Genomic DNA, 25,029 nt, shown 5'->3' on the forward strand with positions numbered 1-25,029 from the left:
TCCATCTCCCCTCTTTCTCTGCCATCCTCCCATCTGTTTTCCCTCTTTCTCTCCCCATCCTTCCATTTTCCCTCTTTCTCTGCCATCCTCCCATCTGTTTTCCCTCTTTCTCTGCCATCCTCCCATCTGTTTTCCCTCTTTCTCTCCCCATCCTTCCATTTTCCCTCTCTCTCCCCATCCTTCCATTTTCCCTCTCTCTCCCCATCCTTCCATTTTCCCTCTTTCTCCCCATCCTGCCATCTGTTTTCCCTCTTTCTCTCCCATCCTTCCATTTTCCCTCTTTCTCTGCCATCCTCCCATCTGTTTTCCCTCTTTCTCTCCCCATCCTTCCATTTTCCCTCTTTCTCCCCATCCTGCCATCTGTTTTCCCTCTTTCTCTCCCCATCCTTCCATTTTCCCTCTTTCTCTGCCATCCTGCCATCTGTTTTCCCTCTTTCTCTCCCCATCCTTCCATTTTCCCTCTTTCTCTCCATCCTGCCATCTGTTTTCCCTCTTTCTCTCCCCATCCTTCCATTTTCCCTCTTTCTCCCCCTCCTGCCATCTGTTTTCCCTCTTTCTCTCCCATCCTTCCATTTTCCCTCTTTCTCTGCCATCCTCCCATCTGTTTTCCCTCTTTCTCTCCCCATCCTTCCATTTTCCCTCTTTCTCCCCATCCTGCCATCTGTTTTCCCTCTTTCTCTCCCCATCCTTCCATTTTCCCTCTTTCTCTGCCATCCTGCCATCTGTTTTCCCTCTTTCTCTCCCCATCCTTCCATTTTCCCTCTTTCTCCCTATCCTGCCATCTGTTTTCCCTCTTTCTCTCCCCATCCTTCCATTTTCCCTCTTTCTCTGCCATCCTCCCATTTTTCCTCTTTCTCCCCATCCTGCCATCCATTTTCCCTCTCCCATTCAGGCCCACCAGCCCCAGCTCCCATTGCCGGCCACTGCTGCTTTTCCTGATGAGCAGCAGGGCCGGCGCTACAAAAAGAAGAAGCGCTCAGCTGACTGAGCTGAGCGCCAACGCGTCGCTAAGAACAAGAAAAAATGTTTTTAAAAAAACGCGGCACCGCAGGCAGCCTCGAAGCATTGGCTTCGCTACAGGGGCAGTGATGTAAGAGACGGGAGGAGCCTGCACAGAGCCAGCAGCCAATGCTTCGAGGCTGCCTGCGGTGCCGCGTTTTTTTAAAAACATTTTTTCTTGTTCTTAGCGACGCGTTGGCGCTCAGCTCAGTCAGCTGAGCGATTCTTCTTTTTGTAGCGCCGCGCGCTGCGGCTATGGGAGCTGGCGCTGGGCGGGCCTGGGCTGGAATTGGGTACCCGTAGCTACGCCCCTGGTACACAGATAACTGGTAGGTGCTGCAGAGCTGGTGGTGGGAGGCGGGGCTGGTGGTTGGGAGGCGGGGATAGTGCTGGGCAGACTTATACGGTCTGTGCCAGAGCCGGTGGTGGGAGGCGGGGCTGGTGGTTGGGAGGCGGGGATAGTGCTGGGCAGACTTGTACGGTCTGTGCCCTGAAAATGACAGTTACAAATCAAGGCAAGATATACACAAAAAGTAGCACATATGAGTTTGTCTTGTTGGGCAGACTGGATGGACCGTGCAGGTCTTTTTCTGCCGTCATCTACTATGTTACTATGTTAGGTGCTGCCAAACACATGAACATTCAACGCTGGTATATCCAGGCCCTAGTTCTCACAGCAGTTAGTGTTGATGGCCATAGGCTGAATATCAGCCGAATAATTAATATTTTTAACATGAATTTTGCTTTCCCACAGTAATTTTCATAGGGGCCTTTTTAAGTGCTAACACATGCTTAATGCAGGAAAAATGGCCTAACACAGGTCACGCTAAAGCATTCTGCATTCGTTTGTCCATTTGCATGTGCTAAGCATGTGATATTTATTTTTATTGGAGGGGGCGTGCCAGAGGCGGAGAATGTACACGCTGACATTACTGATGCGCATCTGTAATGCCAGAGCTTTTAGCACCTCCTGAATTGGAGGGGGTAAGTGCTCCTGCATTAATTTTTTTAAATGACCGTGGGACCAATATTCGGACCGTAGGAAGTAACCGGGCTGCTGATATTCAGCACTGGCTGGTTATTTTTAAACCGGCGGAAGATATACCTGCTATTTTGGCGGCCAGATTTGTCCGCCAAACTTAGCTAGTGATGCACTGAATATCGGTGGATAGCCAGTTATATCGTGTGATATAACCAGTTATCCATTAGGTGCTAGCTGGCTATCTCCTGCTGAATATTGCCAGATAGCCGGCTAAGTGCTGTTTAACTGGCCAGGAGCTGTTCCTGGCCAGTTAAACGGTTTTAAATATTGGCTGGCGTGTGCTAAGACTGAAATTAGCACACGGCCAGAAATTCAACAAATAGAAAAAGGCCAAATTTACAGCCATGTTAGAAATGTCCTGTGTTAGGACGTGCTAAGTCCATTTACTAGTGCTAAGTAAAAAGGCCCCATAGTTACTTATCAGTTTTCCCATGAATAGCGTAATATTTGGAAAAACACAATTCGAAGCGCCAAACCCCTCCGAGAAAAACTGCACTGGCTCCCAATCAAAGAACGTATTGCTTTCAAAATCTGCACCCTGGTTCATAAAATTATCTACGGCGAAGCCCCGGAATACATGACAGACCTCATAGACCTACCAACCAGAAACACAACAGGATCAACACGAACATACCTAAATCTCCACTACCCAAGCTGCAAAGGCCTCAAATACAAATCAACCTATGCATCCAGCTTTTCCTACATAAGCACACAACTATGGAACGCATTACCAAAAGCCGTGAAAACAACTTATGATCACATAAACGTCCGGAAATCATTAAAAACTACTACTACTACTACTACTACTACTACTATTTAGCATTTCTATAGCGCTACAAGGCGTACGCAGCGCTGCACAAACATAGAAGAAAGACAGTCCCTGCTCAAAGAGCTTACAATCTAACAGACAAAAAATAAAGTAAGTAAATCAAATCAAATCAATTAATGTGTACAGGAAGGAGGAGAGGAGGGTAGGTGGAGGCGAGTGGTTACAAGTGGTTACAAGTCAAAAGCAATGTTAAAGAGGTGGGCTTTCAGTCTAGATTTAAAGGTGGCCAAGGATGGGGCAAGACGTAGGGCCTTCCCTCTGATGTATTTCTGCCTAGGCGGAAACAGGAAGTTGCATCAGAGGGAAGGGTGTGGGGCCAACATGAGCAGTGTGTATTAGTTGCTGCTCGCTGCTGGTGAAAATCTGCTATTTAAAAGGTATACGGGAGAGGGGGGATATTTGAGAGACCATATGGCATGCAGGCGAGAGAAGGAGAGACCAAATCACGTGTGGGACGGGGCGAGGTTCTTCTGCCCACCCATCTTGGGCCCAGGCCCACCCAAAATTGGGTGTCTGGCTACGCCCCTGGTGTGGAGAGATACTGGGGAGCAGCAGAGTGAGTACATTTATAGGTTAGTAGAAGAAGTTTGAACAGGATGCAAAAACGGATAGGGAGCCAGTGAAGCGACTTGAGGAGAGGGGTAGTATGAGTAAAGCGACCCTGGCGGAAGACGAGACGGGCAGCAGAGTTTTGAACCGATTGGAGAGGGGAGAGGTGACTAAGTGGGAGGCCAGCAAGAAGCAGATTGCAGTAGTCTAAACGAGAGGTGACAAGGGTGTGGATGAGGGTTTTAGTAGAGTGCTCGGAAAGAAAGGGGCGGATTTTACGGATGTTGTAAAGAAAGAAACAACAGGTCTTGGCGATCTGCTGGATTTGAGCAGAGAAGGAGAGAGAAGAGTCAAAGATGACCCCAAGGTCAAAAAGACATACCCTACCGATCCAACTTAAATGCCTGTACCCTGCAACACAAAACCAAAGCTCGTAATGGACATATAATAACTCTTCCTCTCTACGATTCTCTAATGTGTGTGTACACACGAACTTTATTCTACCACAACATTACTGTATTTGTTCGTACCGGAATTTAAGCCACATTGAACCTGCAAATAGGTGGGAAAATGTGGGATACAAATGTAACAAATAAAATAAATAAATAATACAAACTGCATTTAACAATACAAAAGAAAAATCTTTTAGGGGTCCTTTTACTAAGCTGTGGCAGAAAGTGACCTTAGCACACCCTTATGTGGGTTCGTCCCATGCACTAAGGCCATTTTTACCGCAACCATAAAATGGATGATTTCTATTTTTCCCATTAATGCTATTAGTGCGCAGCCATTAAATTAAAAAAAGACTGCGCATTTACTGCCACTCATTTTGTAGGCAATAAGGGCTCACGTGGTGATCCTGTGCTAACCAGTTAGCGCCTGCTAATGTGGATTAATACCCCACTCGCCGCTCCCTGATACGCCCCTCCCCCCCCAATATTTTTAGTGCCTGCATTAGCACACGCTTATGTGGCAGTTACTGCAAGATGCCTGTGTGCATCCCATGATGCACCATTTTAAGCTGTGTTAGGCATGCACTAGTGCCTAATGCAGATTAGTAAAAGCTCCGCTTAGTGATCTACCCCTTAATTCTATCAAAAGTAATTAAAAATTGCATGCAGTTTAATTAAATAACAAGCCAATTAATGCTAATAATGGCTTTTTAACAAGCAAATATTGGCGCTAATTGGAATCAGTGGAGATGTGCACACTTAAATTTAGGTGTGTGATTTGTGCCTAAAATAGGGGGCATGGAAATGGGAGGATCATGGGCGGTTTGGGGTAGATAGTGGGTGTGGTTTTGAGTTACGCGTGCAATTTTCGAATAAGGGGGTTCTGTGTGTAAATTTAGGCAGGGGCATTTACACCACATTTTTATTGGTGCAAATGGACATGCCTAAATTTATGTTTGACCCCTGGGACTTAAGCGCCGTTCTATAAACTGTGCCTAACTTTAGGCGTGGCTTATAGAATAGCACTTAAGCATTTTTTTGGCACCAATTTTTTAGGCATGATTTATAGAATTCACCCTTAATGTCTATGTTTTTATTTGCTTGTCATGTGAGTCTCCTTTGCATGAAAAATACTTGTTCCGTAGAATTACAGTAGGTTTTCTCTGGACAAGCTAAATCCCAGGCTGAATGGTTTTCAGGATATGACAATAAAGCTTTCAAGGAGACTTCAGATTTTTCTGGCTCCCAGCCAGCCACTGGAGGACCATTCCAGTGGCGTAGGCATAATGAAAGTGACCTGACCAGAAAAGAATTGCTTTACCAAAGGGTGGTCTCCAAGTTCGTCGCAAGCATTGGCAAGCCTTTTGCACTGAAATTGAAACCAGGCATGTTTAGTTCCTTTTTTGAGTTACTACTGTTCAGTGGTGATTTACAAGAGTGTGTGAGCTATAGACAACTCTCACGCAACCTTCGATATGCCATAACTGAATGCACATTTTGAAATCTGCTCACTTCATTACCAGGACTGCAAGTTAAGACTATTTAAAGAGAAATGATCCTTAGTCGAGTGTTTCAGTTCTCCGCTTACTTGTTCAACATTTATCTTTATTCTTGGCTTGCGTTAGCCGTGAGAATGTACATCACTGTGTAATGCACAGCTTAGAAATCACCAGCTAAAAATGGGTGGTGAACTGGAAACCTACCCCTCCCTCTCTAAAGAAACATATGAACATGATTTATAACACGCTGGTAGTCTGTTTACTGCAGAGTTTTATTTGAAAATTTCTTTTAGAAAGGCCTTATAAAATATCCCACTTTCTGGCCCCCCCTCCCCAAATAAGCTTCTGAATTAGCAGCTGTGCATGTGTTTCAGGAAACTGAAACAGTGCTCAAATGAAGTAAAGCACATGGAATTCTGAATATGGTGTTTTATCCATTCAACTCGTACCTCCTTGTTTTGGTGGAAAGGGACTATCCCCATAATTGATGACCGGAGTTCTTTTCTTTATATGCGTGACTGTTGCTCTATAACCTTGATCTGGCCTCACAGCTGGCCTTGTGAATTGCCATTACCACAGTGCCCTGATTCACAAATTTAAGAGCCTTTTGTTTGCAGGTTGGTGTGTCTCGACAGGTGGAAATATCTTGTCTATTAAATTTGGCATTTTTCCTTGAAACATATGGCATTATGTATCCTGCTTTTAAGAGGGAAATGATAACCACCATCCCCAGTCACACAAACTGACATATAGTATACGTATGATGTTTTGAAGAGTGTTTGCCAAATGGAAAATAAAAAGTTATTTCAGAAGAGATTTTACATTATAAGAAAAAGTCATGCAGACATTTTTGTCTATACTTAGGATTACATCTTTCATAGTAACATAGTAAATACAGATAAAGAGCAGCATGATCCATCCAGTCTACCCATAGCTGTGCTAGGGTTACACCTACCTCAGAGTGCAGATTACTACCCCCCCCCCCCCCCCATGTGCTCAGGGCCGTGCCTAGGGTCTCTGGCGCCCCCCTGCAGACTATCAGTTGGTGCCCCCCCCCGGTGAAAATGATCACGCCCCCCCCCCCCCCCCCCCCCCCCCGGTGAAAATGATCGCTCACCACTTGCCACACTGACAGGAACTGTCAGCAATATTCTTAGAAACAAATTGCTATACATTGCAAAATAAGATAGCAGATGTAAATTCTCAAAGTGGACATATTCCAAACGCTAAAATGAAAATAAAATGATTTTTTTTTACCTTTGTTGTCTGGTGACTTTCTTTTTCCGATCATGCTGGCCCAGTATCTGAGTCTGCTGCTATCTGTCCTCTTAACTCCATTTCCAGGGCTTCCTTTCCATTTATTTCTTTACTTTCCTCCTTTCTTCTTCATTTCTTGCTCTATATCCATTTCCAGCAATTTCTTCTCTCTCCCTGGGTCCTGCCCTCCCATCCATGTCCATTCTTGTCCCTCTCTGCCCTTCCCTCCTCCATCCATAGCCAGCAATCCTCCTCTCTCCCCTCCCCTCCATTTCCAGCAATTTGTCCTCTCCCTGGGCCCCCATGTCCATCCTTGTCCCTCTCTGCCCTTCCCTCCTCCATCCATAGCCAGCAATCCTCCTCTCTCCCCTCCCCTCCATTTCCAGCAAATTGTCCTGTCCCTGGGCCCCCATGTCCATCCTTGTCCCTCTCTGCGTTTCCCTCCTCCTCCATCCATAGCCAGCAATCCTCCTCCCCTCCATTTCCAGCAATTTGTCCTCTCCCTGGGCCCCCATGTCCATCCTTGTCCCTCTCTGCCCTTCCCTCCTCCATCCATAGCCAGCAATCCTCCTCTCTCCCCTCCCCTCCATTTCCAGCAATTTGTCCTCTCCCTGGGCCCCCATGTCCATCCTTGTCCCTCTCTGTGCTTCCCTCCTCCTCCATCCATAGCCAGCAATCCTCCTCTCTCCCCTCCCCTCCATTTCCAGCAATTTGTCCTCTCCCTGGGCCCCCATGTCCATCCTTGTCCCTCTCTGCCCTTCCCTCCTCCTCCATCCATAACCAGCAATCCTCCTCCCCTCCATTTCCAGCAATTTGTCCTCTCCCTGGGCCCCCATGTCCATCCTTGTCCCTCTCTGCCCTTCCCTCCTCCTCCATCCATAGCCAGCAATCCTCCTCCCCTCCATTTCCAGCAATTTGTCCTCTCCCTGGGCCCCCATGTCCATCCTTGTCCCTCTCTGCCCTTCCCTCCTCCATCCATAGCCAGCAATCCTCCTCTCTCCCCTCCCCTCCATTTCCAGCAATTTGTCCTCTCCCTGGGCCCCCATGTCCATCCTTGTCCCTCTCTGCGCTTCCCTCCTCCTCCATCCATAGCCAGCAATCCTCCTCCCCTCCATTTCCAGCAATTTGTCCTCTCCCTGGGCCCCCATGTCCATCCTTGTCCCTCTCTGCCCTTCCCTCCTCCTCCATCCATAGCCAGCAATCCTCCTCCCCTCCATTTCCAGCAATTTGTCCTCTCCCTGGGCCCCCATGTCCATCCTTGTCCCTCTCTGCCCTTCCCTGCTGCATCCATAGCTAGCAATCCTCCTCTCTCCCCTCCCCTTCCAGCAATTTGTCCTCTCCCTGGGCCCTGCTGCTGCCCTCCCATCCATGCCTCTCTGCCCTCCCATCCATGCCTGTCAGCAATTCTCTCCCCTGCTCTGCCCTCTCCCCTCCTGTCCAGTGATTTCTTCTCTCTCCCTGCCCTGCATCCATACATGGCCAACAATTCTCCTCTCCCCTGCCCTCCCCCCTACATGTGGCAGGCTGCAGCGTTTTTTGCGAGGCAGCTCTGGCTCTCCCTCCTTCCTTCCTTGGTTCCCGCTCTGGCTCCCCGATCAGCAGCCCCCCCCCCCCCCGCGTGTTTTAACCTTTACGCGATGTCAATCAATGAAGAACGCACAACAGACTCGTTTCCAGCTTCTCTCTTCACACAGTGTCCCGCCCTCGCGGGAACAGGAAATGCATCATCGCTGACGCTGAAGGCGGGACACTGTGTGAAGAGAGAAGCTGGAAACGAGTCTGGTGTGCGTTCTTCATTGATTGACATCGCGTAAAGGTTAAAACACGCGGGGGAGGGGGCGCTGCTGATCGGGGAGCCAGAGCGGGAACTAAGGAAGGAAGGAGGGAGAGCCCGAGCTGCCTCGCAAAAGCGCTACGCTTGTGAGGGCAGCAGGGACGTCCGAAGTCAACGATTGGGCTGGGGCGCCTGGGCGAGGGTAAGCACCGCGGCGGCGCCCTCCAGAGGTGGGCGCCCCCCTGCGGCGCTTACCTCGCTTACCGCATCGGCACGGCCCTGCATGTGCTCTCTCTTTTTGTCTATTTGTGTGAGTCATTTATGTTTTACTTTGAGTTGAAGGGGGGCCTCTGCCAGATCAAGGGGAGAGTGAAGCTGCCGGACCCTGGTGGGGGGGGGGGGGGGGTTAGAGAGGGGGAGATATTGAATCACAGGGTCAGAGGGGGGATTGAGAAAGAGAACAGCTGCTGGATTGGAGGGGTGAGAAAGAGGGAAGCTGTTGGATGGGAGTGTTTGAGATAGGGGGAGGTACTGAATCACAGGGCTTGGGGTGTTTGAAAGAGGGGGAGTGATTGCATTGCAGGGGTTGGGGGGGGGGGGTTGAGAGAGAGGAGAGCTGCCAGATCGGAAGGGGGTCATAGAGAGGGAAGCTACCAGATCGGGGTGGGGTTAAGAGAGGGGAAAGCTGCTGGACCTGGGTGGTTGAAAGAAGGTTTGCTGCTGAATCGCAAGGGGCCATGGCTGGGGGGGGGGGGGCAGGGGGGTTGAGAGCAAGAAGAGTTGCAGAATTGAGGGGTGAGAGAGAGGAGAAATCTGCTGGACTTCAGGGGCGATTAAGAGAGAGGCCAGCTGCCTGACCTTGGGCAGGGGAAGAGGTTTGAGAGAGGGGGAGCTGCTGGAGAAGGGGGTTGAGAGAGATGGGTGATACCTGGCCCAGGGTGGAGGAGAGGGAAGGGAGAAGGAGAAATGTTGCACCTGGAGGTGGAGGTAGAGGAGAGGGAGGGATAGAGAGATTATAGCCTTGCCTTATAGGTCTTGAGTGACTTTTATAGGACTTTGTATTGATTCACATTATATCAGGTACTTGGTTTTGGTTTGGATTTAGCTTACACCTTTCTCTGCAGTAGCTCAAGGTGAGATACATTCAGATATACTAGGTACAATTTATGCACAGTACAAAAAAGTAAACTGTACTTTGTTTTTCTAAGTGATGAAAAGATTTTACAAAAAAATTTTAAGATCAGCAAAAGTAGCTATATTTTTGTGGATGCTGAAGGGCTGGGCAAAAGAAATTATTTTAAAATCCTTTGCTGATAGGCTTGTATATTTAAAGAAAGCATGGGAGGAAGGCTGGAGAGGAGAGAGCATCAATGGTATTATCTTGGGGTGGGGTGGAGCTGGGGGTAGTGTTAGGGGTGGAACTTGGGCACCCCCAAACAACAAGGCGTTCCGCTGCCCCTGCCTAGCCCTATGCAATAGTTCAAAGCCAGCCCTGCATGCTAGCAGTTCACATAGCAACTTGATACTTTGGGGTAACTTGAAGTATTTTTGAAACATATATGTGTGTATGTGCACTTAGGGCTAGATTCTATATATGGTGCCTATAAAATTGGCGCCAAAAAATACCCGTGTGAGTGGTATTCTATATGCCGTGCCTAAAGGTTGGCGCAGTTTATAGAGTCACGTGTAAATGTTGGTGTGGCCATTTGCACCAATAAAAACATGGTGCAAATGCCTGCTCCTAAATTTATGTATTTATTTATTTGCTGCATTTGTATCCCACATTTTCCCACCTATTTGCAGGCTCAATGTGGCTTACATTATGTCGCAATGATGATTGTCGTAACAGAATAAGAAGTTCAGCTTATTGTTACAATTAAGATGCGAAGAATATCAGGTAAATTAGGATAAGTAAATAAATCAGGAAAATTAGGATAAATAAATAATGCATGACATAAAAGTGAGATTAGTGTGAGATATAATGTTCAATAATGATAATGTGATTGAAGAAATCAAATTAGAAGAGACCAGTATTGGTTGATTCTGGTGTAGCTTAGGAGTCAAATCATATGGAGCACCATTCTGTAATTATATGTGTAACGCGAATCCATGCTCCCGTTCTGCCCAGAAAACATCCATGACCCTTCCATTTCATAGTAACATAGTAGATGACAGCAGAAAAAGACCTGCACGGTCCATCCAGTCTGCCCAACAAGATAACTCATATTTGCTGCTTTTTGTGTATATCCTACTTTGATTTGTACCTGTGCTCTTCAGGGCACAGACCGTATAAGTCTGCCAAGCACTATCCTCACCTCCCAACCACCAGCCCTGCCTCCCAACCACCGGCTCTGGCACAGACCGTATAAGTCTGCCCAGCACTATCCCCGCCTCCCAACCACCAGCCCCGCCTCCCGATCTTGACTAAGCTCCTGAGGATCCATTCCTTCGGCACAGGATTCCTTTATGCTTATCCTACGCATGTTTGAATTCTGTTACCGTTTTCATTTCCACCACCTCCCGCGGGAGGGCATTCCAAGCATCCACTACTTTCTCCGTGAAAAAATACTTCCTGACATTTTTCTTGAGTCTGCCCCCCTTCAATCTCATTTCATGTCCTCTCGTTCTACCACCTTCCCATCTCCGGAAAAGGTTCGTTTGCGGATTAATACCTTTCAAATATATGAACATCTGTATCATATCACCCCTGTTTCTCCTTTCCTCCAGAGTATACATGTTTAGTTCAGCAAGTCTCTCCTCATATGTCTTGTAACGCAAATCCCATACCATTCTCGTAGCTTTTCTTTGCACTGCTTCAATTCTTTTTACATCCTTAACAAGATACGGCCTCCAAAACTGAACACAATACTCCAGGTGGGGCCTCACCAACGACTTATACAGGGGCATCAACAACCCCTTTCTTCTGCTGGTCACACCTCTCTCTATACAGCCTAACAACCTTCTAGCTACGGCCACCGCCTTGTCACACTGTTTCGTCGCCTTCAAATCCTTAGATACTATCACCCCAAGATCCCTCTCTCCGCCCGTACCTATTAGACTCTCCCCGCCTAACACATACGTCTCCCGTGGATTTCTATTCCCTAAGTGCATCACTTTGCATTTCTTTGCATTGAATTTTAATTGCCAAACCTTAGACCATTCTTCTAGCTTCCTCAGATCCTTTTTCATGTTTTCCACTCCCTCCCGGGTGTCCACTCTGTTACAGATCTTAGTATCATCCGCAAATAGACAAACTTTACCTTCTAACCCTTCGGCAATGTCACTCACAAATATATTGAACAGAATCGGCCCCAGCACCGATCCCTGAGGCACTCCACTACTCACCTTTCCTTCCTCCGAGCGAATTCCATTCACCACCACCCTCTGGCGTCTGACGTCAACCAGTTCCTAATCCAGTTCACCACTTCAGGTCCTATCTTCAGCCCCTCCAGTTTATTTAAGAGCCTCCTGTGGGGAACCGTGTCAAAAGCTTTGCTGAAATCTAAGTAGATTACGTCCATAGCTCGTCCCTGATTCAATTCTCCTGTCACCCAATCAAAGAACTCAATGAGATTCGTTTGGCACGATTTCCCTTTCGTAAAACCATGTTGTCTCGGATCTTGCAACTTATTGGCTTCCAGGAAATTCACTATCCTTTCCTTCAGCATCGCTTCCATTACTTTTCCAATAACCGAAGTGAGGCTTACCGGCCTGTAGTTTCCAGCTTCTTCCCTATCACCACTTTTGTGAAGAGGGACCACCTCCGCCGTTCTCCAATCTCTCGGAACCTTTCCCGTCTGCAAGGATATATTAAACAAATCTTTAAGATGACCCGCCAAAACCTCTCTGAGCTCCCTCAATATCCTGGGGTGGATCCCGTCCGGTCCCATGGCTTTGTCCACCTTTAGCTTTTCAAGTTGTTGATACACACTTTCTTCCGTGAACGGTGCTCTATCCACTTCATTCTCAATTGTATTATTTCCAGTCCATCGCGGTCCTTCTCCAGGATTTTCCTCTGTGAAAACAGAACAAAAGTATCTATTTAGCAAATTTGCTTTTTCTTCATCATTTTCCACATAGCGGTTCGCAGTATCTTTTAGTCTCACAATTCCCTATTTAGTCATTCTTCTTTCACTAATATACCTGAAGAAATTTTTGTCACCCCTCCTTACATTTCTAGCCATTTGTTCTTCCGCTTGCGCTTTTGCCAGTCGTATCTCTCTCTTGGCTTCTTTCATTTTCATCCGGTATTCCTCCATGTGTTCCTTTTCTTGAGTTTTTCTGTATTTCTGGAATGCCAACTCTTTAGCCTTTATTTTCTCAACCACTTGCTTGGAGAACCATATCAGTTTCCTTTTTCTCTTGCTTTTATTTACTTTCCTTACATAAAGGTTCGTGGCCCTATTTATAGCTTCTTTCAGCCTGGACCACTGTCCTTCCACTTCTCGTATTTCCTCCCAGCCCATCATCTCCTTCCTCAGGTATTCCCCCATTTTACTAAAGTCAGCACGCTTGAAATCTAGGACTTTGAGTTTTGAGTGGCTGCCCTCCACTACAGCAGTCATATCAAACCGAACCATTTGATGGTCACTGCTGCTCAGGTGGGCACCCACTCGGATATTTGACACGCTATCCCCATTTGTGAGCACCAGATCCAGTGTCGCTCCCTCCCTTGTGGGTTCCATCACCATTTGTCTGAGCAAAACACTTTGGAAAGCATCCACGATCCCTCTACTTCTTTCCGATTCCGCAGACGGAACCTTCCAATCTACATCCTGCAAATTGAAATCTCCCAGCAACAGCACCTCTGTCTTGCTTCCCAACTTTTGAATATCTGTGATCAGGTCTTTATCTAATTCTTCCAATTGTGTCGGAGGTCTGTAGACAACACCCACGTGGACAGAGGTTCTATCATCTCTTTTTAAGGTGATCCATATCGCTTCTTCCTTTCCACAGGTCCCTGTCATTTCAGTCGCAGTGATATCATTCCTCACATACAGAGCTACTCCGCCACCTTTACGACCCTCTCTATCCTTCCTAAATAGATTATAGCCTGGTATGTTTTCATCCCATTCATGGGAACCATTTAGCCACGTCTCTGTGATTGCAACAACATCCAAGTCTGCCTCCAACATCAGGTGCCCCCTTTTTTAGAACATGTAAATTTTAGGCATGGATCCAGCGCCTAACTTTATACCCGTTGGTTCCAATGAAATCTAATTAGTGCCAATAATTGCTTGTTAAAAAGTCAATTATTGGTGCTAATTGGCTTGTTCAATTAAATTGAAGACGTAAATTGGGAACGCTCCTAAATTTGTAGACGCAATTTTTGTTGATCTTTATAGAATCAGGGGGTTAAAGTGCCTCTTATAAAATTATCTCAGGTGTGAATTATGCACTTTGAGGCAATATTAGGAGGAGTTTGGGCAGAGTCAGGTGGAATCATGAACTATGGGTGTAGATTACATACATAGAGGGGCATAATCGAAAGGGATGCCCAAGTTTTACTGAGGACATCCTCGCAAAACATCCTGGCGAAGGGGCGGGGAAACCTGTATTATCGAAACAAGATAGGTGTCCATCTTTCGGTTCGATAATACGGTCGGGGACGCCCAAATCTGTAAATTTAGGTTGACCTTAGAGATAGTCGTCCCTAGACTTGGTCGTTTCTGATTTTTGGCGATAATGGAAACTAAGGATGCCCATCTCAGAAATGACCAAATGCAAGCCCTTTGGTCGTGGGAGGACCAGCATTCGTAGTGCACTGGTCCCCCTCACATGCCAGGACACCAGCCAGGCACCCTAGGGGGCACTGCAGTGGACTTCAGAAAATGCTCCCAGGTACATAGCTTCCTTACCTTGTGTACTGACAACCCCCCCCCCCCCCAAACCTACTACCCACAACTGTACACCACTACCATAGCCCTTACGGGTGAAGGGGGCACCTAGATGTGGGTACAGTGGGTTTCTGGTGGGTTTTGCAGGGCTCTCATTTACTACCACAAATGTAACAGGAGGGGGGATGGGCCTGGGTCCGCCTGCCTGAAGTGCACTACACCCACTAAAACTGCTCCAGGACCTGCATACTGCTGCGATGGTCCTGAGTATGACATTTGAGGCTGACATAGAGGCTGGCACGACATATTTTTAAAGTTGTTTTTTGAGGGTGGGAGGGGTTAGTGACCACTGGGGGAGTAAGGGGAGGTCATCCCCGATTCTCTCCTGTGGTCATCTGGTCAGTTCAGGCACCTTTTTGTGCCTTGGTCATAAGAAAAACTGGACCAGGTAAAGGGACGCCTTTCTTCTGCTGGTTACACCTCTCTCTATACATCCTAGCATCCTTCTGGCTATGGCCACCACCTTGTCACACAGTTTCATCGCCTTCAGATCCTCAGATACTATCACCCCAAGGTCCCTCTCCCTGTCTGTTCATATCAGCCTCTCATCGCTTAACACATATGGCTCCGTGAGGCAGTGAAGGAGTTGGTGCAGGAGTCCCTGGTGCTATTCCTGGCGAGGAGTGGCAGTTCAGCCATCTTACAGCAGGGGGTGTTGGACCTATTGTGTCTCTGACTGAACTGCAGAACTATTATGGCAGGATCCAATGTATTATGGGAAAGTGAGGCTACCTGCCAGGAGGGAGTGGCTTCAGAATGCAGGAAGTTAAAAGCCTTAGAACAGAGCAAGAGGAGAGAGGCGCCAGGAGGAGAGATAGCTGGAGGAGCAAGGTCCCGATACAGAGACCTAGCCAAGTGAGGTGCTTGGTAGAGAAGTGCAGGAAACCAGAGTATGATTGATTGACTGGATTTGAGTCATTGTGAGCTGGCTGAGGTAAGCCCTGAGAATAAGTGATGGTGTATAGCTGGAGCAAGTCATAAGGGCATGTGATCGCTGTAAAAATTACTGGGACATTACAAGTACTGTTTGCTAAGCATGAGTAGTGGAGAGATTGCTACTGCTTATTGGAACTTTGTAAAGGTGTTGAAGGTCAGGCTGAAAGCAAACCCAACCCAAGGAGTAGAAGTAAAGAAGAGACTGTGTTTGGGCGTGACAACCCCATAACCACGGAATGAGTTGGAACCGCTGCTGAGGCTGGCTTAAGGCGGCTTGCTGAACCGCTGGGTGTCTCAAGCTCTGGAAAGAATAAAGCCTGAGAGTACATGAATATAAATAGGAATAAGTTGGATTGTTGAACTGTAGTGGGTTATCCTTGCTACAACCCAGCCCTGTGAGGTAACAGGACCAGGACTGTCTATTCTGTAAATAATACCATCTGTCTGGCTGTATTATTTTCCCAGTCAAGCCCAAACCCCGCTCGGCGTCTTACAGATTCCCTTGAATTTCTACTCCCTAAGTGCATCACTCTGCACTTCTTTGCATTGAATTTTAATTGCCAAATATTAGACCATTCTTCTAACTTTTGCAGATCCTTTTTCATGTTTTCCACTACCTCCGGGGTGTTTACGCTGTTACAAAATCTTGCTGTCATCTACTAAAAGGCAAACCTTACCTTCTAACCCTTCAGGAATGTCGCTCAAAAATATATTGAACAAAATTGGCCCCAGCACCGATCCTTGAGGCACTGCACTACTCACCTTTCCTTTCTCCGATTGAATTTCATTAACCACCACTCTCTGTCGTCTGTCTGTCAACCAGTTCCTAATCCAATACACCACTTTGAGACCTAACTTTAGCCTGTCAAGTTTATTCAAGAGCCTCCTATGAGGAACTGTGTCAAAGGCTTTGCTGAAATTTAAGTTGATTACATTTAGTGCACATCCTTGATCCAATTCTATGGTCACCCAGTACAAGAATTCAATCAAATTCGTTTGGTACGATTTACCTTTGGTAACACCATGTTGTCTCGGATCTTGTAACCTATTAGATTCCAGGAAATTCACTATCCTTTCCTTTCCTTCAGCATCGCTTCCATTGCTTTTCCAATAACCGAAATGAGGCTTACTGATCTGTAGTTTCCAGCTTCTTCTCTGTCACCAATCAAATGCAGTTGTGTAATGTGTAAACGTTGGTCGCACCCATGAGAATGTCCCCCTTACATGTACACACTAAACAAGTTACACACATTATTTAAAGACCTCTGCACTAACTGTCACAGCAGGCCACACCTCCTCCCACTCCTGCCACGCTCATACTCGGCCCACTCCTACGTTAGGCAGCTAATATGGCATTTTTAATGCACAGGTCCCTGTTTTAGCACTGTAGACCAGTGTTTCCCAAGTCCAGTCTTGGACTACCCCTTGCCAGTCAGGTTTTCAGGATATCCATAATGAATATGCATGAATTTGATTTGCATACACTGCCTCCATTATATGCAAATCTATTTCATGGATGTTCATTGTGGAAAACTTGACTGGCAAGGGTACTCCAAGACTGGACTTGGGAAACTTAGGAGTGGAGGAGTGGCCTAGTGGTTAGGGTGGTGGACTTTGGTCCTGAGGAACTGAGTTCAATTCCCGGCACAGGCAGCTCCTTGTGACTCTGGGCAAGTCACTTAACCCTCCATTGCCTGCCGCATTGAGCCTGCCATGAGTGGGAAAGCACGGGATACAAATGTAACAAAAATTAAAAACACTGCTGTACACAGTTGCATGAGCTGTCACTATTGTCTACTGGGCTGCAGTGGCATAGCTACGTGGGGGCCTGGGCCCCTGTAGATTTGGCCCTGGACCCCCCTACTGACGACCCTCCCTCCCGCCGCCAACCCTCCCTGCTGCTGCCATCGCCTACCTTTGCTGGCGGGGGACGCCAGCCGAGGCCCTCTTCTTCTGGCGCAAGGCTTCATTCTGTTTCTGTGAGTCTGACGTCCTGCACGTACAACATGCAGGACGTCAGACTCACAGAAACAGAACGAAGCCTTGCGCCGGAAGAAGAGGACCTCGGTTGGTGGGGGTTGGGGTCCACCGCCAGCAAAGGTAGGTGATGGCGGTGGCGGGGGAGGGTTGGCAGCGGGAGGGGGGTTGAGAGGGTCGGCGGCGGGGGGGATCAAAGTTGTTGTTGGTGGCGGCGGCAGGAGGGGGTTGGCAATGGCGGGGGGTCACCAGCGTTGGGGGGGGGGGCTAAAATGTGCCCCTTCACCTCGGGCTCTGGACCCCCCTCCTGCCGAAGTCTGGCTACGCCCCTGCTGGGCTGATAATGCCATGTTAGCTGCTTAATGCAACTTAGTAAAAAGGCTCCAGAGTTAGGAGCATAAATCCTTTGAATATCAGGCCTACAGTTTTTAAACCATTTAAACACAGAAACAGTAACCTTGGAAAATGTACAAAGATGTTTTATAGCATGTTGATCCAGTAGTCTGTGTACTGCAGAACTGGTTGTAAAATTACCCTTAAAGTACTCACCACTGCCTGTGAAAAGGACCTTTGAATCACTGTGGACAATACATTAAAATCCTCAGCTCGGTGTGAAGCAGCAGTCAAAAAAGCAAATAGAATGTTAACAGTTATGCAGGAAGAATAAAACTTGAGGATATCATTCATATTGGTTTTGTCTGAATCCATGGAATGACCACATTCAAGTATTGTGTGCAGTTTCGGCTGCCCCATTTCTGAAAAGACACAGCAAAACTAGAGAATTCATAAAGGCTTCAGCTTGGAAAGGAGAGGAGATATAGGTTTATAAAATAATGAGTGGTCTGTTTGACTAATAGAAACTGTTATTTACACTTTCAAATAATTCTAGTACAAAGGAATGCTCTATGAAACTAACTAGTAGCAGATTTAGAACAGACTTAGAAAGCAGGTTTTCAGTCCATGTACAATTAAAGTGTAGAATATGTTGGTGGGATGCGATCAAGGTTCTTAATTCAGCTTGGTTAAAAAAAATTAAGGCTGTATTTCGATTAAAATTTTAATTGTGATTAATCATGCGATTAAAGGTATGTTATTCCCCCACCCCAATGCAGCTTCTTGTGACTCTGGGCAAGTCACTTAACCCTCTATTGCCCAGAGTCACAAGGAGCTGCAGTGGGAAAATAAATAAATAACATACCTTTAATCGCACAATTAATTTTAATTAAAATGCAGCCCTAAACAATTAACAAAACAGTATGTAGAATAGCCTTACAGTGTTCACAGCCTTCTTCAGAAAAGCAAGCCTAAAAAATTTAAAAGGTTTAGATGAGTTTCAGGAGGTCAGTCTATTTGCCAGAAAGACTTGGGCAACTCTGTTACCTCTGGGAGGGAGTCATAGAGAACTGAACTTCCCATGATGATCTGCAAGTGGCCCAGATTCACTGTCTGAGCGAGCAAGACATGTCTTACATTTGTAATGAAATACAGTACGTCTAACTTCTCTTACCAGTACTTTAATTTACGTTAGTTTGCAGTTTTAAGCTGTACCAGCGAGCTGAGCATGTGTACAGTGAAGCTGCAAGAGTTCTCCGTTTCAAGAAGGTATGTGATGAAGCACCTGCAGATGCTATCCAGCTGCTGGGAGACCTCATGAACCAGAGTCACATGAGCTGCAGGGACATGTACGAATGCAGCTGTCTTGAGCTGGATCAGCTGGTGGACATCTGTCTGTAAGTTGTGACACCAAAATAAAGAAATACTCTTGGGATATGGTTTGAGTCAATGACACAAACCATGATATCATTTGCCACCCTAGATTTAAACGAGAGAGAGAAAATATGTTCCCAACTTTTTCTAGCAAATGAGTTGCTTAAGAAGGAAAAATGTGGTAAGATGTCTGATGTTTTCCTACTGGCATTAGAGTATTGTTTACAGACTGTATCCTATAAATCATGGGATGCAGTTAATGGTGCTGTAGGTCTGCGTTGACTCATTACATTGAAAGAACAATTTCTGCAGTTTCTTTTGATGTAATTGTAATTTTATGAGGCTCAAAAGACTTTTTTTCAAAGATATTTCCTACATTTGTAGCAGTTCTGCTTAGTGATGGTAATGTACAATTCGTGCTGTGCTAGCATTTTTTCAGGAGCTCACCTTTCAGAAGGTCCTGTTATATTCACAGACGAAGGGGTGCAACTGTGTATTCTGTAGAATGAGAACTGATTAAAATGTTTAGTATGTACATGCATACATTTTTCCATGCAGGCTTTGCCGACTTTTCAAAGTGGAAGTATGTGCACACTTCCATTTCAAAAATTACCCCATGGAAATTTATGTGCTTACATCAGCTCTTTACCACTCACAAATTTTCAAAGGTATGCACAAAAATGCAAATGCCTCCCTAAGCCTGTTCCTAAGACCACACTCAGTCCTGGTACACTTAAAACACATGCAGGCAGTTCACAGTGGCATAGCCACAGGTGGCCTTTGGTGGGCACTTGCCCACCCAACAACAGCACACTGCTGTGGTAGCTGCTGGGGATCCCCCAAGCCCCGTCAGCTAAAGATCTTCTTGAAGGCACCCGGAAATACCTGTGCTCACCTCAGCAGTCGACAGCGGCTTCCTGAGCCATCAGCACCGGTACACTGCATGTGCTGTTTTTCCACATGCGCAGAAACTCAGTGTGTGCTGGGGTGCTGACACCAGCAGCTTAGGAAGGAGCCTCTGGCTGCTGAGATGAGCACGGGTATTTCTGGTACCTTTGGGGAGATCTTCAGCTGGCGGGGCTTGGAGATCTCTGTCAGCTCAGGTACTTATAATTTCTTTTAAAAGTTGAGTTTGGGGTGGGGGGGGGAGCACCTCAAGTTTGAGGGGTGGAGATGGAGATAAAATTTAGTTGCTCACCCAAAATTCACTCTCTGGATACACCACTGAGGCAGTATACAGGCAGGGAATTTTGTAAAAACCCATTCCCTCAAGTAAAGCACCATTTTACCCTTGAAAATGATTTTTTAAAATCTTTTAGTGCCATGAAAGGCCAAAGGTAATAAGATCTGCTGGCACGGTTTTCTTAGTGTACATTGGCTTTATCCTTTTCCTGTATAATTCTTGGCCTGGCACATATCACACATACTATACTTTTTTCGTGATTCACAGTTTGGGGGTGGAGGAGAAGGGGAGTGATTCTAGGGGAGAGATTAGAGATGAAAGAGAGGTTATTCTAGCTCTGGGGGGGGGGGGGGCAGAGATGAAGAGGATTGATTCTGGGTCTGGGACTGGAGAAGTGAAGTGATTCTAGGTCTGTGGGGAAGGGGTGGAGAAGGGGAGTGATTCTAGGTAAAGGAGAAGGGGAGTAATTATAGATTTGGGGTAAGAAGGTATAGAGGAGAAAAGGAGTGATTACAGATATGGAGGGTGAGGGTAGAAGAAAGAGAAGGTATTCTAGGTTTGGAGGATACAGGGCTGAGGAGAAGGGACATAGTTCCAAGTTTGGGAGGCAGGAAGAAAGGGAGTGATTTCTGTTTGAGGGGAGAAGGTGGAGGGAAGGAGAAGTTTTTCCAGGATTGGAGAGAGGGAGTGGTTCCAGGAACAGCAGGCCGTTTGGTGGGCCCAGGCACATATCTTTCCTTTAAAAAAAAAAAAAATCTTGTTTACGGCTTGCAAGCCCAAAAGCTATTGAAGCAGTGTGCATAGGTATTTTTTATGTCCCTGAAGGAGCTCACAATCTGAGTCTGTACCTCATGCAATGGGGGGTTAAGTGATTTGCCAAGATCACAGGGAGCCACAGCGGGATTTGCTCTGAGTTCCCCCGGGTCTCAGCTTGCTAACGTAAAATTATCTGCTGAGTTAACCAGGCGCTGGTCTGAATATCAGCCAGTGCTTGGTTAGCTTCTGGGTTGCTGCCCAGATATTCTGACATGCCCCAAGATTGAATATCCAGGGTTAATTGAGCCCACGGCTGTGAGCAACTTCCAAGCTGCTTACTACCACAGGCTGAGTATCAAGCCCTTTGTTTTTTATTCATGATTTAATGTTTGTTTTATTTTATACATCTTTTGATTGCAAAGATGCACTAGAAGAGGTTTTATATCCCAGAAATTCAAATTTTGAAGTGTACACACATAGAAACTTTTAAGATCCATCCATTTATGTCAATAAAAGTGTGTCTATGATACAAAAATGGCTTGTTATAAAATAGTCTGGATTATATGTGGATATAAAGCCATTTTATGGATATTATTACTTTTGGTAAGCAGATGTGTTCCTGGGAGTGGAGTTACAGTGGGGCATGGATTTATATGCCCATGTTAGGATTTTCAAAAGTGTGCATTAAATAGCAGAAATAAATGTGTATCCACATACTTTCCCTTTGAAAATTGGATTAGCGTTTATTTGACTGCAGGGTTTTACAAAATTTCCCTTAGCGGAAGCAATCATTAAGTAGCCTAAACAGTTTCAAAGACAGTGCTTGATTTTAGTGCACAAAGTGCTGAAAGCACCTGTACACTGTGCATTTGGTTTTACTTGCAGGTGGTCAAAATGGATAAAAGGGAACCTGTGCTTTATAATGTCATACACAGATACTATTTTCCTTTCTTGCCCTAAACATAGCCCCAGGTATTTCTCCTTATAATCCAACTAAAAATATGCAAGCTTTTATGTTTTCACACAATGCAACATGAGAGTGTTAATTCTTTTTAATATAGCTAGATTGCTTTGAAAATTGCATTCCACAAGCAAAGGACGAAAAAGACATAGGCCTGCAAAATTTCCTTTAAATAGAAAATGTTTGTAAACTGTAAATACAAGTGATTGTATCCTAAAGAGACCCTTAGGGGGGTCTTTTACAAAGGCACGCTAGTGTTTTTAGCACACGCTAGACCCCGGATTCTATATAGCATGCCTAGAGTTCCACGTGGTTCCACATGTAAATCTAGGTGTAATCTATAACTACGCATGTAGATTAAGGGCCCTGTTTACTAAGGTGTGCTAAAATTTAGCACGCGCTTATGCTAGAGACACCCATATATTCCTATGGGCATCTCTAGTGTTAATGCGCGCTAATTTCTAGCACTGCTAAAAATGTTAGTGCACCTACCGCAAGGCTTAGTAAAAAGGGCCCTAATTGTTTTAACAAGCTGATAAGTTTTGTCAACAGCTCTTTACAAGCAATAATGAGCACTATTTGGCAAAAATTAGAATTTATGTGTGTGCATTGCTAAGTGTATTCTGTAATGTACTGCGCCTAAATTCTAATGCGCACAGGCAAACAGGGGTGTACCTAGGGGTGTGGAAATGGGAGTTTCATGGGCATTCCAAAATCTACACGCATTGTTATAAATAGAATACGCTTAGGAGTAGTTGCCTATTAATTTTAGGCACCATATATAGAATCAAGCCCTAAACGCTAGAGACACCCATAGGAATATCTGGGCATCTCTAGTGTTTAGCGCAAGCTTATTTTTAGCATGCCTTTGTAAAAAGGGGCCCTTAAAATAAATAAAAAAAAACTATGGTGTTAGTATTCAGCCAGTGACTGCATTTTTTTAAACACTGACCTCCACCAATTAAATTAGACCCAGATATCCAGTACTGAGCCCTGTCTGGGTTTTTGGTGGTGTCTGGAAGTTATCAGGTATGGCCAGTATTCAGTGTCGTACCTGCATAGCTAACTGGGCAAACTTACAACACTATTTATGTGGCACTGGCACTGAATATCACTCCTTGTTAGCTGCATAACTGCCTTTTCCAAAGTGCTAGAAACACCTCCAATAATTGACATTGAAGTTTTGCACTGTTGATGCAAGTCAGTTGCAAAACCATAACACAGTTTAGCGGTAGGTCTCAATATGCACAGCATTTTATATCTTTTGGTACCTAGTAAAAAAGTTTTGGTTTAAGTGTGCTTTGTAAAATGATTCTTTTGGTTTTCTCTCAGGAAATCTGGAGCTATCGGCTCAAGGCTGACTGGAGCAGGATGGGGAGGCTGCACCGTCTCATTAGTCCCTGCTGACAAGCTGGCCAGCTTCCTCGCCAGCGTGCGAGATGCCTATTATAAAACTGATGACCATAGGCTGAGCCTGCAAAATAGAAGCCTGTTTGCCACCAAGCCCGGAGGCGGAGCTATGGTTTTTCTTGAGATTTAAAAAATGTAAAAACTGAAAAGAAACTATGCAAGGCTTTGAAGAACTGGCAGGACTTCCTTTGCCACAGTAAATAATCTCTTTTCTGGTTTATACTATAATAAGTAGTTACACTTATCAAGCTGCATAACTAAAGAAACAGTTGAAATGGTTGTCTTGTATATTTTTCCATTTTGAAAAACATCTTTACTGTATCAGTGAAAACCTTCAGCTTTCTAGCAGTATACAACTCACTAAAATGTACTAACATTTATTGAGTTAAACGTTGAAATGTAATATTACATGGAAACAAATAAAACAGAGATACTTCTTAAATAAGACATTTTTTCATTTCTTGTCTTGAATAGTACATACTTCTTCAGTTATGTAACAATCTAAGCTACTTCAGATTTATAATTATGAGAGGAATAACATTTTAATCCCTTATAGCCATCCTCCTTCTGGCTGCTGAAATGAGTTCTGGAGTGAATGGGAAGCCAGGAAGGCAATAGGAAATGAAATATTTCTTCTATTCTAATTGTTGAAAACAGATAAGTAAGGATAAAAATGTTGATCTTGGCTAGTTAACCAAGTAACTAGACTCAGAAAATCCACATTCCTGTCTTCTTCTGCTCCTCAGCAAATCTCCAATTACCTGACAATAAATCAAACCAACAGTTATGTGCATTTTGAAGCCATATACATTCTGTGGATCACCCTGGCAAGTAAGGAAGAAGCTGCTATGAGGGAGTGGGAATTAGTGCAGTATTTTGACCTTCACGTTTAGTAGGTGCCAAAATCCATTATGCAATTGGAATTTCAATTTTAATTCTCTTTTAAAACTTAAATTTAAGGGGCCCTTTTACTAAAGTGTGGCAAAATCTGGGTTTAATGTCTAGTAATATGAAATTTTACCTCATGCTATGCCCAGATTTACTGTGGCATCTATTTAGGGCTTTTTCATTTTTGTTATTTGCCCCAAGTGCTCCCACGTTAACCCATTAGTGTGTGGTAATTATAATGCACTCTCAGGTTAACGCTTCCATGCCCCCTCTCCATCCATGACATGCTCCGTCCCAAAAATATTTGTTTAAAAATCAGTAACATGCAAGTTAGTGCATACAAATCAGCAAAATACTGCAAAAGACTTTAATGTATATCTGCAGAAGCCTTTGTGTGTGCTAAATGTGCATTAAGGGCTTAATGCCCTTTAGTAAAAGAGCCCCAAGTCAAAGTAAAAATGTTTTCACGTGCCAAATTTCCCTTTAGACTCCTCTTCAGAGTGTGCTGTTTTGCAGAGTGGAAGGTTCAACTACAATAATAATAATAATAAGAGGGCAATATTCAAAGTAATTCCATTGGATAAAACAATGTACTACCTGCAGAAATGGGCTATCTGCCAGATGCTATATCTGGTGCTCAAAACTGTGTATGGGAAATTGGGCATGTGCCCAATTTCCACGTGCAATTTAATGAATAACGAAGCAATTAGAGCTGATAATTGGTTGCTAATAATCAATTATCAACACTAATTGGCAACAATTAGAATTTACGTGCGCATCTTGCTAGGTGTATTCTATAAAGATGTGCATGTAAATTCTAGTGTGCAGATCTGGAAAGGGGGCATGGCCATGGGAGGGGCATGGTCATTTCAAGAATTTGTTTGCACTGTTAAGGAATTCACTTGATCTGCGC

The 25,029-nt window shown here is 45.3% G+C and overlaps 1 protein-coding gene across 2 annotated transcripts in view; it reads left to right on the forward strand.

Moving 5' to 3' along the window:
* GALK2 (galactokinase 2) overlaps positions 1-23,653 on the forward strand; it is a 209,304-nt gene extending 185,651 nt beyond the window's left edge. For both annotated transcript variants that reach the window (XM_030189569.1, XM_030189568.1), the window contains exons 9-10: positions 18,740-18,941; positions 23,151-23,653. In XM_030189569.1, coding sequence (XP_030045429.1) covers positions 18,740-18,941; positions 23,151-23,358 — 410 coding nt within the window. In that variant the 3' untranslated portion in view covers positions 23,359-23,653. The remainder of the gene's footprint in view (positions 1-18,739; positions 18,942-23,150) is intronic.
* Positions 23,654-25,029: the final 1,376 nt, after the last annotated feature.

The sequence above is a fragment of the Microcaecilia unicolor genome, chromosome 1, assembly GCF_901765095.1.
Source record: "Microcaecilia unicolor chromosome 1, aMicUni1.1, whole genome shotgun sequence".
In the NCBI taxonomy this organism is placed as follows: Eukaryota; Metazoa; Chordata; class Amphibia; order Gymnophiona; family Siphonopidae; genus Microcaecilia; species Microcaecilia unicolor.